The sequence below is a fragment of the Ambystoma mexicanum genome, chromosome 7q (assembly GCF_040938575.1).
Source record: "Ambystoma mexicanum isolate Mex_15411 chromosome 7q, UKY_AmexF1_1, whole genome shotgun sequence".
NCBI lineage: Eukaryota > Metazoa > Chordata > Amphibia > Caudata > Ambystomatidae > Ambystoma > Ambystoma mexicanum.
Window position 1 is genome coordinate 1,066,305,145 of NC_090941.1, and position 14,101 is coordinate 1,066,319,245.

A 14,101-nucleotide genomic window follows, 5' to 3' on the forward strand; every position below is an offset into this window, starting at 1 on the left:
ACCTTGGCTTCATAATTACTTCCAAACTTTCTGCTAATTTAATTTGATCATCGCTGCATACTAAAGCAATGAAATTAGTGAATGAACTGTATAGGGTGTATTCCAAATTTGGAAACTTTGCTTTACTACCGTGCAAACGGTTATTTGTAGGTAAAGTTGTCCCGAAAATTATTATACAGGGTAGAAATATATGATCCGATTTTGCTAGATTATGTCCCTTGAAGCCTTGATGTGCAGAAGGATTCTCTGCCTCTGACCTTCTACGCTTCATTCAATTTTTCAGTATGAATTGATCATTGTCTCACTTAAGGTGAGGGCTTTTTGGCGTTATTTATCCCTGTATGGTAAAATGCTATTACCGATACCTAATTCACCGTGCTGTGTGCAAAATAAGACTTGCCAATCTGTTGTTGAGAGAGACAGGCTGTACTGAGTCTGATCTGGTTAGCAATCCCGACAAAGTAAAAAAGGTATTATTTGCTTTGGTTTGGGTCCCCACGTGTATCAGAATTTCATGCTTACTCATCGCTTAGCCATCTAAAATACGATCGTAAAACGCAAGGAACTTTGCCGCTATCTTTATCGATTTATGCTAGTAAATCTACGCGGTCCACCTTTGAGATTTCGGTTAAATATGTTGCATACAAAGGAAACCCTGTTGAGATATGGCCTGGTTGAAGAGGGCGCAGTTACGTGCAGATACTGCAAACAGGAAAAAGACATCTGTTGGTATCGTGTACATCTTTGGAACAGATAAGGTCAAGAGCATTTTATAAGTTTACCAAGGATCATTTTCTATCAAAATGTGGAGGAGCAGTTACATGCCTCTGGAGGAAATCGCGCCCCCCCCCTTACCTCCTAGATGTTGGAAGCCTGATATTGTGACATGCTTAACACCAGCAGTTGTGACCATACCACAGCGAATATTCTAAAGAAGGTACCCACTGAGAAAACCTTATCAAATGTATCCACGGAGAGACAATAATCCGAGGGAGCATCTCCCTGAAGGAATATGAAAAGGAGTAAAAAGAGGTGGTGGTGACGTCACGAAAGACGAGCGTGACTCCCTGAGGATACTGGCTGAAGAGAATGCATGGATCTTACAGAAATTGATGATGAAGTTAAGAATCAAGTAAACTTTCATATGCGAAAAGAAAATTGCACGTATGTGAAGTACTGCAGAAAATGCAAGCCCTTCAATAACTGTACAGATGCTGTAACACAAGTAGATTAAATAATCTTAGAAGCTGGCTATATGTAGTGAATAGACTACAGGCAAAGCTGCCGGTATACACACATTTCGCCGACCTATTTTTGGTCGTGGTACTTTTCATCGCTGGACTTTACATCGCCAGAAACCCTGTTTTTTTTTTTTTTTTTTTGGGGGGGGGTTTGTTGGGGTTGGGGTATTATTATAATAGTAAGGCAGGGTCTGGGGGGGGGAACCCCCTGAATAAAAATTAAAAAAAAAACAGGGTTTCTGGCGATGTAAAATCCGGCGATGAAAAGTACCATGACCAAAAATAGGTTGCCGGAATCACGTAGAACCGAAGCTGCCATTGTATAGAAACTGGACATCGCTGTCATGAATTTGAAAAGCCAGGACACAAGGAACGAAAAAGGCGAGAACTGTGTTGCAGCAAGAAGAAACTGAGATCGTGGAACCAAATGGCGAGGCTGTCTGGCCTGGTATCAAAACTGAAGCAGCCATGGTCTGTTTTCTATTCTTGAAGGCAGCGAGTGTGCTAAGTTGAATCATCCCCTGTGCTAAGTGAACCGAATATTCTAGATGTGGCACAAGCGTGCCAACAAATTATAGAGGGCCATATAATGGAAGGCCTTATAGTTTGAAGACCAATGATATACTGTGTACTTAATAGTGTTGAAGATTACATGTTTTACAGGTAGGCATAAGTTGTCCACCTGACAGTAGAAAGCCAATCACAATCCCAGCCCTTATAGAAAGTATACTTAGATGTTCCCCTTGAACGTATCACAGTCCCTCGTAGGTTTTTCTAATTTGCCACATAGTATGACGTCACCTCTGACGTATTTTTTACATATAAGGATGTTTTTATGAGAAACTTGAGCAAACGTCCGTTCATGTCTGTTGTAACTTGGTTTTAGATCATTGTTAATAAAGCAGCACCTTTGCCATCTTCCTGAGTTGGTTCGTTGGTGTCCGAGTTATTCTGCATCCCCATCCATTGCATGCACAATACCCAAAGGGCCCTATGCTAAAAGTGATCAGATGTGGAATTATTGACTGACAGGCTCAACTACATCAATTGTAAACAGTCTCTATATTATTTGATTCACTTTTGAATGAGAACCAGGTCTTTCATGGACTAGGAATTCAACTTTAAGGTCGTCAAGCAGCTCATGGATATTCACAGCATGTTTGCTCGCTGAATGGACGCAGGAAAAGTGCAATATTTTTGAACAATGAGAGAAATCTGCAGAGAGCCGTTCCCCCCAGAAATATGGGAGGGTGCAGGTGGTCATTGGGCAGAAAGAACCCATACAAAATGCAAGAAGGGGAAGACAGGAGACCAAGAAGAAAGATAGGAAGAAGCATAGATAATGGGGGAGAAATGGATGATACGGAGGACAGTCTCGAGGGAAGAGAGTGCATGGAAAGGTAGGACAGCCTAAGTGAGGGAACCAAGAGAGGTAAATAGTGAGCCAGTATAGCCAAGAGAGAATAGCAGAAGGAAGGAAGTGCTATGGGGTGAGGTGTAAGGGTGGAGTTCGTTATTAGCCAATAGGAAGTCCAACTCACAATGACCGGTCTGAATGAGCAGAGGTGGTGTCCACGTGAACGAGCTCAGAGAGGAAAACTAAAGAGCCAGTGTAGCCAGGGAGGGTGGCATGGTGGCAGATGCATTGATTTGGAAGTTTAGGAATAAGGAATATAGGGGACAGCAATTAGTCCATATGGCCATACAAAAGCGATGTGCTTCTGTTGGTGGATGCACAAAGTTAATGGCAGAGAACAAATTCGGAGGGGAGAAGAATGGTGGGAGAACGTGGAAGGCAGCGGAAGCATGGGGGCAGAGCCAGCCTTAGGGCAGGGCGGGGCGGGTGACCGCCCGGGGCGCCTTGGCCCCCAGGGTGCCATTAGCCCCCTGCCATGCCAGCTCAGGGGAGTCTTTCAAGGGCTCCCCCGAGCTGGCGTAGTGGGAGAAGACACGGCTGGCGCCCTTTTGTCATTAAATATACCTGTGGCGGCGGGGCACATTTAATGACAATAGGGTGCTGATGCTCCTAGTCATATGATTACCTGCCGTCACCCAATGTTGCCATAACTACCGACAGCGCGTTAGACGTAGTCCATATTCAAGCGAACTTACCTTTTCAGCGGGATCCCCGCCAGTCACGTTCTTGAGGTCCCCCCGCATTCAACAGGGTGAGTTTTCTGTATTCTCCGATTTTGTCTTTGAATGTGACCGGCTCCATGACCCTCATTCCCACATGTTGGTACTCCCTTTTGCCTCACAGAACCTGCAGTGATTCTTGGTTCTATCAGGAATCGGTAAACCTATCTCTCCCCAAATGTCAGATGTCATCCGAGCAGTACATAGCAGAACCGTTGAAGATTGAGCTTCATTAGCCACTGCTACCCGTACACGCATTTTGGGGAGCAGGGAGTTGGAAATACAATGTGGCGCTCCTGCCCAATTTGCCCAGGGTGCTGCTGCCACTAAGGCCGGCCCTGCATGGGGGGAGCATGCAGTGGAATATGCATGGATATGAGAATGATAAGAGTTGAGCTGAGAGGTAAGTGGACACCAAAAGGAGCAGAAGGCTTTAGTGGTTCAAGAAGACCTGTGAAGAGGACAAACATGTAGAGAGGAGTTAGCAGAAGGTGGAGGTAGTAGAGCAATGAGTGGAAAAGAGGTGCATGTTCTGTCTGAAGAAGGGAGTGACACAATGGCAACTGGAAGTGGATAGGGATGCTTGAGAGGGGGCAGAAGGAGATCCTAGGAAACATGAGGGGACAAGAGAATAGAGGATGGGGACATGGGATTTGAGGCAGGTGGTCACATGGAACAAGGCTGCAACAGGGGACTGGAGTCATGCAGGGTTGCACGTGCCTACAGAGGTGAGCAGGAGGGGGTTTAAACACAGAGGAAGAGGAGACTGAATAGGATGAAGCACAGAGGGAAGAGGACACGGGGCCTTAAACCATTTCTATAGACCAAGGTACAAGGCTAGTGGGGAGCAGGATCTAGGAATGCTCCTTACAAAACTCAAGTTCATTAACACTTCGGGCCTCATTACGACCCAGGCGGTAAGTTACCGCCTGGGTCGTACCCTTACCACCATGGTGTAAACTACGTTTACACCATGGTGGATGGCGGATTTACCGGCCCATTCCAAGGTGAGTGGGGCGGTAAATCCCCATTTCCCATTTTACCCTTCCCTATTCTTGCCCCATAGGGCATAATGGGAGTGGGGAAGGCGCTAATTACGCCACCGTAAATTACGGTGGCGTAATTAGCACCATGGTCCCTTAGCGCCATGGATTTTAACGCCTGCAAAAAGCAGGCGTTAAACTCACCGTGGCGCAAAGGGACCTCGGAATCAGGCGTTAAGGGTCGGCGCCGTTTACGGCGCCGTTAACCCCTTAACGCCTGATTCGTAATGAGGCCCTTCATCTTAGTCTCTCTTTGCTGTCTTGGCAGCATCTATATGGTCTTCTAGGTGCTTTCCAATGGTTTGAGATGTGTGGTTCTTCTGTCAGCTGAGAGATAAAAAACCCAATTCATAACGTACTATTTGAATTGGGAAGATTTTTGGAAGCAATAGAATTGTCTTCCAGTAGATGCCTTCTAGGTAGTCCCAGTTTGGATGATTTTCAGGAGGTTTTGCTTGGGCTCCGTATGTATCCAACATATTTCATAGCCTGGCCAGACTGGTTGGGTTGTTATCCAAGTTTCTTAGAGTGCTATGATGTCGTAAAGGGTTAGATTATTTTTTTCGATTTCTCTCATCAAATGCTTGAAACCTCTTGTATTCCACACAGCCATCCTGATGTTATGAGACCAACAAATCCTGCCATTAGTACTTCTTTTGATGAGTTGTTTCATTAACCAAGACCATGGCGAGTCTCTGGTAGAGCAGAAGCAACCACATTTGCCCGCTTCAACCATGATGTCTCGACAGGCTTGATGGTCTGATGTGATCTCGGGTCACAGGCGATGGATTAGTGTGGAAAGCTTCAACATCTGGATAGCTGTTTGGCTATGGCCCAATGTGGCTTGCTGTGTCTGCAATCCAACATGCTGGTTTGCAGGGCAAAGTCAATGCCAATGGTAACATCCTTTGACTTTACAATGCTGCGCTCCATTGGTAACATCCTTGGGCTTTACAATGCTGTGATCCATTGGTAACATTCTTGGACGTTACAATGCTGTGATCCATTGGTAACATCCTTGGATGTTACAATGCTGTGATCCATTGGCAACATCCTTGGACTTTACAATGCTGTGATCCATTGGTAACATTCTTGGACGTTACAATGCTCTGATCCATTGGTAACATCCTTAGACTTTACAATGCTCTGATCCATTGGTAACATCCTTGGACTTTACAATGCTATGATCCATTTTACCAGCCCTTTGAAGAGTTTAGGGCCCTGTTAATGCTGCTCTAATCCAGAGAAGGATGCCAAAGTCGTGTAGGGGACTTGTGGCAAAACAGGGGAGCCGCCTTCCTGGGCACCAGTCTTTTGCAGCAACAACTAGGCCCTGATCTACCAGCAGGTCACCCCATCGGGTAATGCTTATTTTCAACCATCGTGGACCTTTTCAACTGGTTCATTTCCAATAATACTAGATTCTTCATAAATGTTTCCAAGATGATTCAACAGAATACGTGGAGCCCATTCCATAAATCGTGAAACACTGACCTGTTTAGAAGCTCATGACAGGCACCTATCAGTGTCATTTTAACAACTCTTCTCTGCTTTGCTGTGTCAGCCCCAGAGTTCAGAACCTGCAGTAAATCAGGCTGGGTCACAAGGAAGTGGTGTCACAATGTTTTCCAAGATGGCAGAAGTCTTGTTTTCTTGTCCCCCTGACTCTTCTTTACACTAACCCTTTCGCCCTCGCTGGTCTCCGACCTATTCAAAAAGTCTACTTTATCATTGCCTTTCATAATCTGGGCCCACTCCGTGCTAGCAGCTGTCCATTAACATGCACAGTGAGTCAGCCCTGCCACGTAAAGAAGACTTCTGTATGTGGGTGAGGTGTTACTTTCTCACTAGAGAGACTAATGCTCTGCTGTTTACAGGGGGGATCCGAATGGAAACGCTGTCTGCAGTTGTACTTTTTCAGGGTCGAAAGGATGAATAGACATACTTCATTTCGGCAAGAAATGTAAGTTAAATTAAATTAAACTTAAGAGCTCACATATCCGAAATTAGAAGACAGTACAAATGGCTGTCGTTAAATGACAAGATCCAACTTAAAACCATGTCCCTCATGCATAAATCTCTCAACCAGGCAACTCCTCCGTCCCTAACAGATACGTTTAACCTCAGATCCTCAAATAGTCATCAGGTCCTCCCACACCCTCAGCTTGCTAGTGCCTAGATACAAACTACAAAAGTCAGGGGGGAGCTGCTTCCCAGTCCTGGCTGCCCAGCTTTGGAATTCACTCCCCACCTCCCTGAAAACCACCAACTCTTTCTCAAGCTTCAAAAGTAAGTCCATCAAATGGCTAGTTGAGAAGAACTAACTTTGGGCCTTACCTTTACTACCTTGCATCCCTTAGTTGACCCTTGCTCTGTATGCTGCATTGTACTTAACTGTTGCCTGCCCGATGTATATATGTGTAATTTGACATTCGTACTATGTGCAAATCTGTATGACTTCTCTATTATATAATTTTGTATTTCAACTGTTTCATATGTAATTCTATATGTATTCCTGTGACATGGGTCATTCTGTATGTATTCCTGTAACACGTCCATATGCCAAAAGGGCCCAGATACCTCCGTGTTAAGGTGCGCTATAGAAACAATAAAACAAATCAACAAACAAGTTTCTAAAACCTCTGATATTCCATGTTTGAACTGGGACGATGCAGCTTTCCCTCTAATTTATAGAAGGCTGAAAGCTACCAGATACATTTGTAATTGACGCAACTGTATGTTAATTACCTAAAAGGCCTCTGAGTTGTTGATCATAACGTTATTTCTCTGCATACTACACACAAGTCATTTGCAGGCAGGCTTCCTCATGTTGTCAGGAATTCACGCTGCAATGTTTGGGCTCAGTACTTCAAGTGGGCATACCGATCGAAAAACAGGATGACAATGCCACTTAACAGATCACCTGGTGCTGCATTTTAAGCTCGTACAAATGCCTTTAGTTTCAGCAGACTGTTTTTAAATCCGTACCGTGCTTTCTATTATCTAATAATAATTGATCAATAGAGTACGGGGCAGCAGTAGACGTCTGCTTGGTATGACTTGTGTTCCATCAGCACTAAATGACCTGTCACAAGGAAAACAGTATCTGGGAAAATGCAACACCGTTTCTGCAAGTGTACATTTGCGGCACATGATATATTGATGCCTGGAAGGTGGTGAGCTCACATTCCAGCTGTTGGTGTGTCTGATGACGGTGCAGAGCAGAGGTGTACATGTGTGCACTCTAGGCATGGCAGCAGTTACATGTTCAGAGAGCTTGAAACCAGCTCTGGCGTATTTACTGACATTACCCTATGTGGAAAGGATGTCTGGAGGATCCACGGACTACACTTAATGTGGATTGGCTCGTTTCCGAGCCATACCACAGTGCAATCCAGTGGACACACTTGCGTGCATCGTGCTCCGGGTACACTCTCTCTTTTTTTTTTTTTTTCAGGCGACCTTGGAAAGGGAGAATGGACCACACGTCATCCATTCTCCCTTTTCAAACGTGGCCATTTTTAATGTTATTTTCCTGCCATTCATTAGAACGGAGCAAGTTGCCCCAAAATGGTGCCCCATTGCTCCATACTAATGAAGCAGTACACACATTCTAGTGTTCCTAGAACTAACGGTTACTTCTGCAACACCTTTTCAAACTGAAAAAGAAATGCTGCTTGAAAAGGTTTCGTCAGCACCTTAGTATTCTGGGGCTGCAAACTCTGGAAAACTAGTATCCCGAGACTGCAAACCCCGGAATACTAATGGCAATAACCGCATCGCCGGTGGGCCATTACCGCCTTAAGGTAATGCCCCCGGGGCCACAGTTAAGGCCTTCGCTACGCTTGTGCCTGTAACTTCAGGTCCCAGGGGAATTACGTTAGGCGGTAATGGCCCACCGGCTCGGCGGTCGTTGCCATAGTACATCCTCACCCATGGCATTCTCTCACTCTTATGCTGTTATTCTGAAATCATAATACATGGAGAATGTAAGGACATTGCACCATTCCCAAGATGACAGTCTCCATAGTCCTAGCACACCAGTTATGTGAGGAAGGGAAAAAGAGTCACAGGTGGACCGGCCAGAGCCTGAAGACATTTATACATTCAGCTGCACCCTAGTTGCTATACATTACCACAAAAAGAAGTTGCACCCTAGTTGCTATACATTACCATGAAAAGCAGCTGCACCCTAGTTGAGCTATACATTACCATGAAAAGCAGCTGCACCCTAGTTGCTATTCGTTACCATGAAAAGCAGCTCCACCCTAGCTGCTATACATTATCAAGAAAGGCAGCTGCACCCTAGTTGCTATACATTACCATGAAAAGCAGCTGCACCATAGTTGCTATGCATTACCATGAAAAGCAGCTGCCCCTTGTTGCTATGCATTACCATGAAAAGCAGCTGCACCCTTGTTGCTATACATTACCATGAAAAGGCTTACCATGAAAAGCAGCTGCCCCCTAGTTGCTATACATTACCATGAAGAGCAGCTGCACACTAGTTGTGATACATTACCATGAAAAGCAGCTGCACCCTAGTTGCTATACATTATCATGAAAAGCAGCTTCACCCTAGTTGCTATACATTACCATGAAAAGAAGCTGCCCCCTGGTTGCTATGCATTACCATGAAAATCAGTTGCCCCTTTTTTGCTATACATTACCATGAAAAGGCTTACCATGAAAAGCACCTGCCCCCCTAGTTGCTATACATTACCATGAAAAGCAGCTGCACCCTAGTTGCTATGCATTACCATGAAAAGCAGCTGCACCCTAGTTGCTATACATTAACATAAAAAGCAGCTGCACCCTAGTTGCTATACATTACCATGAAAAGCAGCTGCCCCCTAGTTGCTATGCAAGACCATGAAAAGCAGCTGCACCCTTGTTGCTATACATTACCATAAAAAGGCTTACCATGAAAAGCACCTGCCCCCTAGTTGCTATACATTACCATGAAAAGCAGCTGCACCCTAGTTGCTATGCATTACCATGAAAAGCAGCTGCACCCTAGTTGCTATACATTATCATGAAAAGCAGCTGCACCCTAGTTGCTATACATCATCATGAAAGGCAGCTGCACCCTAGTTGCTATACATTACCATGAAAAGCAGCTGCACCCTAGTTGCTATACATTAGCATGAAAAGCACCTGCCCCCTAGTTGCTATACATTACCATGAAAGGCAGCTGCACCCTAGTTGCTATGCATTACCATGAAAAGCACCTGCCTCCTAGTTGCTATACATTACCATGAAAAGCAGCTGCACCCTAGTTGCTATGCATTACCATGAAAAGCACCTGCCCCCTAGTTGCTATACATTAACATGAAAGGCAGCTGCACCCTAGTTGCTATACATTACCATGAAAAGCAGCTGCACCCTAGTTGCTATACATTATCATGAAAGGCAGCTGCACCCTAGTTGCTATACATTACCATGAAAAGCAGCTGCACCCTAGTTGCTATACATTCTCATGAAAAGCAGCAGCACCCTAGTTGCTATACATTACCATGAAAAGCAGCTGCCCCCTAGTTGCTATGCATTACCATGAAAAACAGCTGCACCCTTGTTGCTATACATTACCATGAAAAGGCTTACTATGAAAAGCAGCTGCACCCTAGTTACTATACATTATCATAAAAAGCAGCTGCACCCTAGTTGCTATACATTACCATGAAAAACAGCTGCACCCTAGTTGCTATACATTACCATGAAAAGCAGCTGCATCCTAGTTGCTATACATTATCATGAAAGGCAGCTGCACCCAAGTTGCTATACATTACCATGAAAAGCAGCTGCACCCTAGTTGCTATGCATTACTATGAAAAGCAGCTGCACCCTAGTTGCTATACATTATCATAAAAATCAGTTGCACCCTTGTTGCTATGCATTACTATGAAAAGCAGCTGCACCCTAGTTGCTATACATTACCATGAAAAGCACCTGCCCCTAGTTGCTATACATTACCATGAAAAGCAGCTGCACCCTAGTTGCTATGCATTACTATGAAAAGCAGCTGCACCCTACTTGCTATACATTATCATGAAAGGCAGCTGCACCCTAGTTGATATACATTACCATGAAAAGCAGCTGCACTGTAGTTGCTATGCATTACTATGAAAAGCAGCTGCACCCTAGTTGCTATACATTATCATAAAAAGCAGCTGCACCCTTGTTGCTATGCATTACTATGAAAAGCAGCTGCACCCTAGTTGCTATACATTAATAGCAACTGCACCCTAGTTGCTATACATTACCATGAAAAGCACCTGCCCCCTAGTTGCTATACATTACCATGAAAAGCAGCTGCACCCTAGTTGCTATGCATTACTATGAAAAGCAGCTGCACACTAGTTGCTATACATTAATAAGTAAAAGCAGCTGCACCCTAGTTGCTATACATTACCATGAAAAGCACCTGCCTCCTAGTTGCTATACATTATCATAAAAATCAGCTGCACCCTTGTTGCTATGCATTACTATGAAAAGCAGATGCACCCTAGTTGCTATACATTAATAAGTAAAAGCAGCTGCCCCCTAGTTGCTATACATTACCATGAAAAGCACCTGCCCCCTAGTTGCTATACATTACCATGAAAAGCAGCTGCACCCTAGTTGCTATGCATTACTATGAAAAGCAGCTGCACCCTAGTTACTATACATTATCATAAAAAGCAGCTGCACCCTAGTTGCTATACATTACCATGAAAAACAGCTGCACCCTAGTTGCTATACATTACCATGAAAAGCAGCTGCATCCTAGTTGCTATACATTATCATGAAAGGCAGCTGCACCCTAGTTGCTATACATTACCATGAAAAGCAGCTGCACCCTAGTTGCTATGCATTACTATGAAAAGCAGCTGCACCCTAGTTGCTATACATTATCATAAAAAGCAGCTGCACCCTTGTTGCTATGCATTACTATGAAAAGCAGCTGCACCCTAGTTGCTATACATTAATAGCAGCTGCACCCTAGTTGCTATACATTACCATGAAAAGCACCTGCCCCCTAGTTGCTATACATTACCATGAAAAGCAGCTGCACCCTAGTTGTTATGCATTATTATGAAAAGCAGCTGCACCCTAGTTGCTATACATTATCATAAAAAGCAGCTGCACCCTAGTTGCTATACATTACCATGAAAAGCAGCTGCACCCTAGTTGCTATACATTACCATGAAAAGGCTTACCATGAAAAGCAGCTGCCCCCTAGTTGCTTTACATTACCATGAAAAGCAGCTGCAGCCTAGTTGCGATACATTATCATGAAAAGCAGCAGCACCCTAGTTGCTATGCATTACCATGAAAAACAGCTGCACCCTTGTTTCTATACATTACCATGAAAAGTCTTACCATGAAAAGCACCTGCCCCCTAGTTGCTATACATTACCATGAAAAGCAGCTGCACCCTAGTTGCTATACATTATCATAAAAAGCAGCTGCACCCTAGTTGCTATGCATTACTATGAAAAGCAGCTGCACCCTAGTTGCTATAAATTACCATGAAAAGCAGCTGCACCCTAGTTTCTATGCATTACTATGAAAAGCAGCTGCGCCCTTGTTGCTATACATTATCATAAAAAGCAGCTGCACCCTTGTTGCTATGCATTACTATGAAAAGCAGATGCACCCTAGTTGCTATACATTACCATGAAAAGCAGCTGCACCCTAGTTGCTTTGTGGTCTTGTAGTATGTATGATGTTTCTCCCTTTTATTCTGTAGGTACGTTAAAAGGAGGCATTGGGAGAAAGGCAATACACAAATCTGATTAGCCCCTTTTCTGCAGTATTGGGGCAAATGAGGATCTATGCCACATTTGACACTGTTCATCATTGACTAGACTTTCAGAGTAGATTGAAATAGTGTATTTTTTAACCCGTATAGACGCTTTTTGCCCTGTACGTTCACAATTCTGGCCCACCTCTTTGCGCCTGACACGCCCCTGGCATGGCGGGGACCTGGGGGTGCAGAACATGTCAGTAAATGGGATGCACAGGAATAAGCACATCAAAGCTGCTAATTGGCAGAATGGGTTGAAGCAGGACTTCTTTGCCTTCTACCTCATGGCCTGTTGATAGACTGGCATCCTCTCCTCTCACCAGACCCATTGGCAGCGTCGCTTGCCCGGTAAAGGGAAACATGGAGAAAATATGTGGGGTAAGGGTAAATGAGGAGGGATTGGGTACTGAGTCCAGGAATGGGGGCATCACTGATCGTCCAGACAAGAGAATGGGGCATATAGACACAGAACAAACAGGTGTAGGGGTCTAGGGGGGGGTAGAGGGGTAGGGAGGGTACATATGGGGACCACTCTGGTGACAGGGGGGAATACAGAAACATGGGGTGGCCAGGAAGTGCTTACGGAGAGGTAGGGGAGTGGAGAGGGGTTACAGAGAGGCGTGACAATGGGAGAAAGTGCCTTCATCAAATGGGAAGTGGTGATAAAGAGTTGAAGCAAATGACTAGTAAATGAATGAGTGCGTTGACAAATATTGAAGTATGACTATGATAATGACATGATGAGTTGACATGGAGCCATTCGGGGCTGGGCATCATTGACTTTTCCCTCTCCATGCCTTCCTTCAGACTTAAACAACTGGGTGCGGATCCTCCTCTACTGCATCATCTTCCTCCTGAGCGTCTTCGGCAACACCCTCATCATCATCGTGCTGGTGATGAACAAACGCCTGCGCACGGTCACCAACTCCTTCCTGCTCTCCCTGGCCGTCAGCGACCTCATGGTGGCCGTCCTCTGCATCCCCTTCACCTTCATCCCCAACCTCATGGGCAACTTCATCTTCGGAGAGGCCATCTGCAAGATTGCCGGCTACTTCATGGGTAAGCCCTCCTAAAGCAAGCAAAGAGCAATGCTGTGTAGACGGTGCATGGCTAGACTTCCTTCCTTCCTTCCTTCCTTCCTTCCTTCCTTCCTTCCTTCCTTCCTTCCTTCCTTCCTTCCTTCCTTCCTTCCTTCCTTCCTTCCTTCCTTCCTTCCTTCCTTCCTTCCTTCCTTCCTTCCTTCCTTCCTTCCTTCCTTCCTTCCTTCCTTCCTTCCTTCCTTCCTTCCTTCCTTCCTTCCTTCCTTCCTTCTCTTTTCCTTCCTCCCTCCTTGTCCTTGCTTCCTTGCTTCCCTTCGTTCCTTCTTTCCCTTCCTTTTCCTCCCTTTTCCTTTCCTTCCTAAGATTTCACAACCTTTATATTAGAGATATGTGTTTTTCTCCTTCTGCTGTTCTTCCGCAGTGCTTCAGTACCTTCCCGTGCCCACTTGCCTCATACTTTTCACCTCTTACACTCTCGCCCGTGCCCTCTACGATCCCCTTTACACGCCTGAATGTTCCTCTCAGAGCCTTCCGCATGGATCTTGTATTGGATATGTGGCTGTCCTTCTAAAGGCCTTCCTGCAGCTTGAGACAGTATGCAGTGATAAAATCGCAGCAAAAATATCACCTGTCAAAAAAATTGCGGCAAAAATCCTGTGGTTAGACCCATTAAAGGTGTACCCCATTACACCATTTAAGGGGAGCGGAGGTTGCGGGGTGTCCCCCACTCCCCTTAAATGGTATAATGGGCCTGTGGGTTGCAGGGGTGTCTCCCGCATCCTTTACATGGATTGTGGCGTCAAAACCACAACATTTTTGCCGCGATATTGTGTGTTCACTGCCATTTTTGCC

General features: G+C 45.0%; 1 protein-coding gene across 1 annotated transcript in view; it reads left to right on the forward strand.

Annotated features, from left to right (window-relative positions):
* The window catches only part of CCKBR (cholecystokinin B receptor), a 452,226-nt gene that overhangs the window by 249,876 nt on the left and 188,249 nt on the right, over positions 1-14,101 (forward strand). Inside the window, exon 2 of the mRNA XM_069640435.1 lies at positions 13,017-13,268. Within this exon, the coding sequence (XP_069496536.1) occupies positions 13,017-13,268 (252 nt within the window). The remainder of the gene's footprint in view (positions 1-13,016; positions 13,269-14,101) is intronic.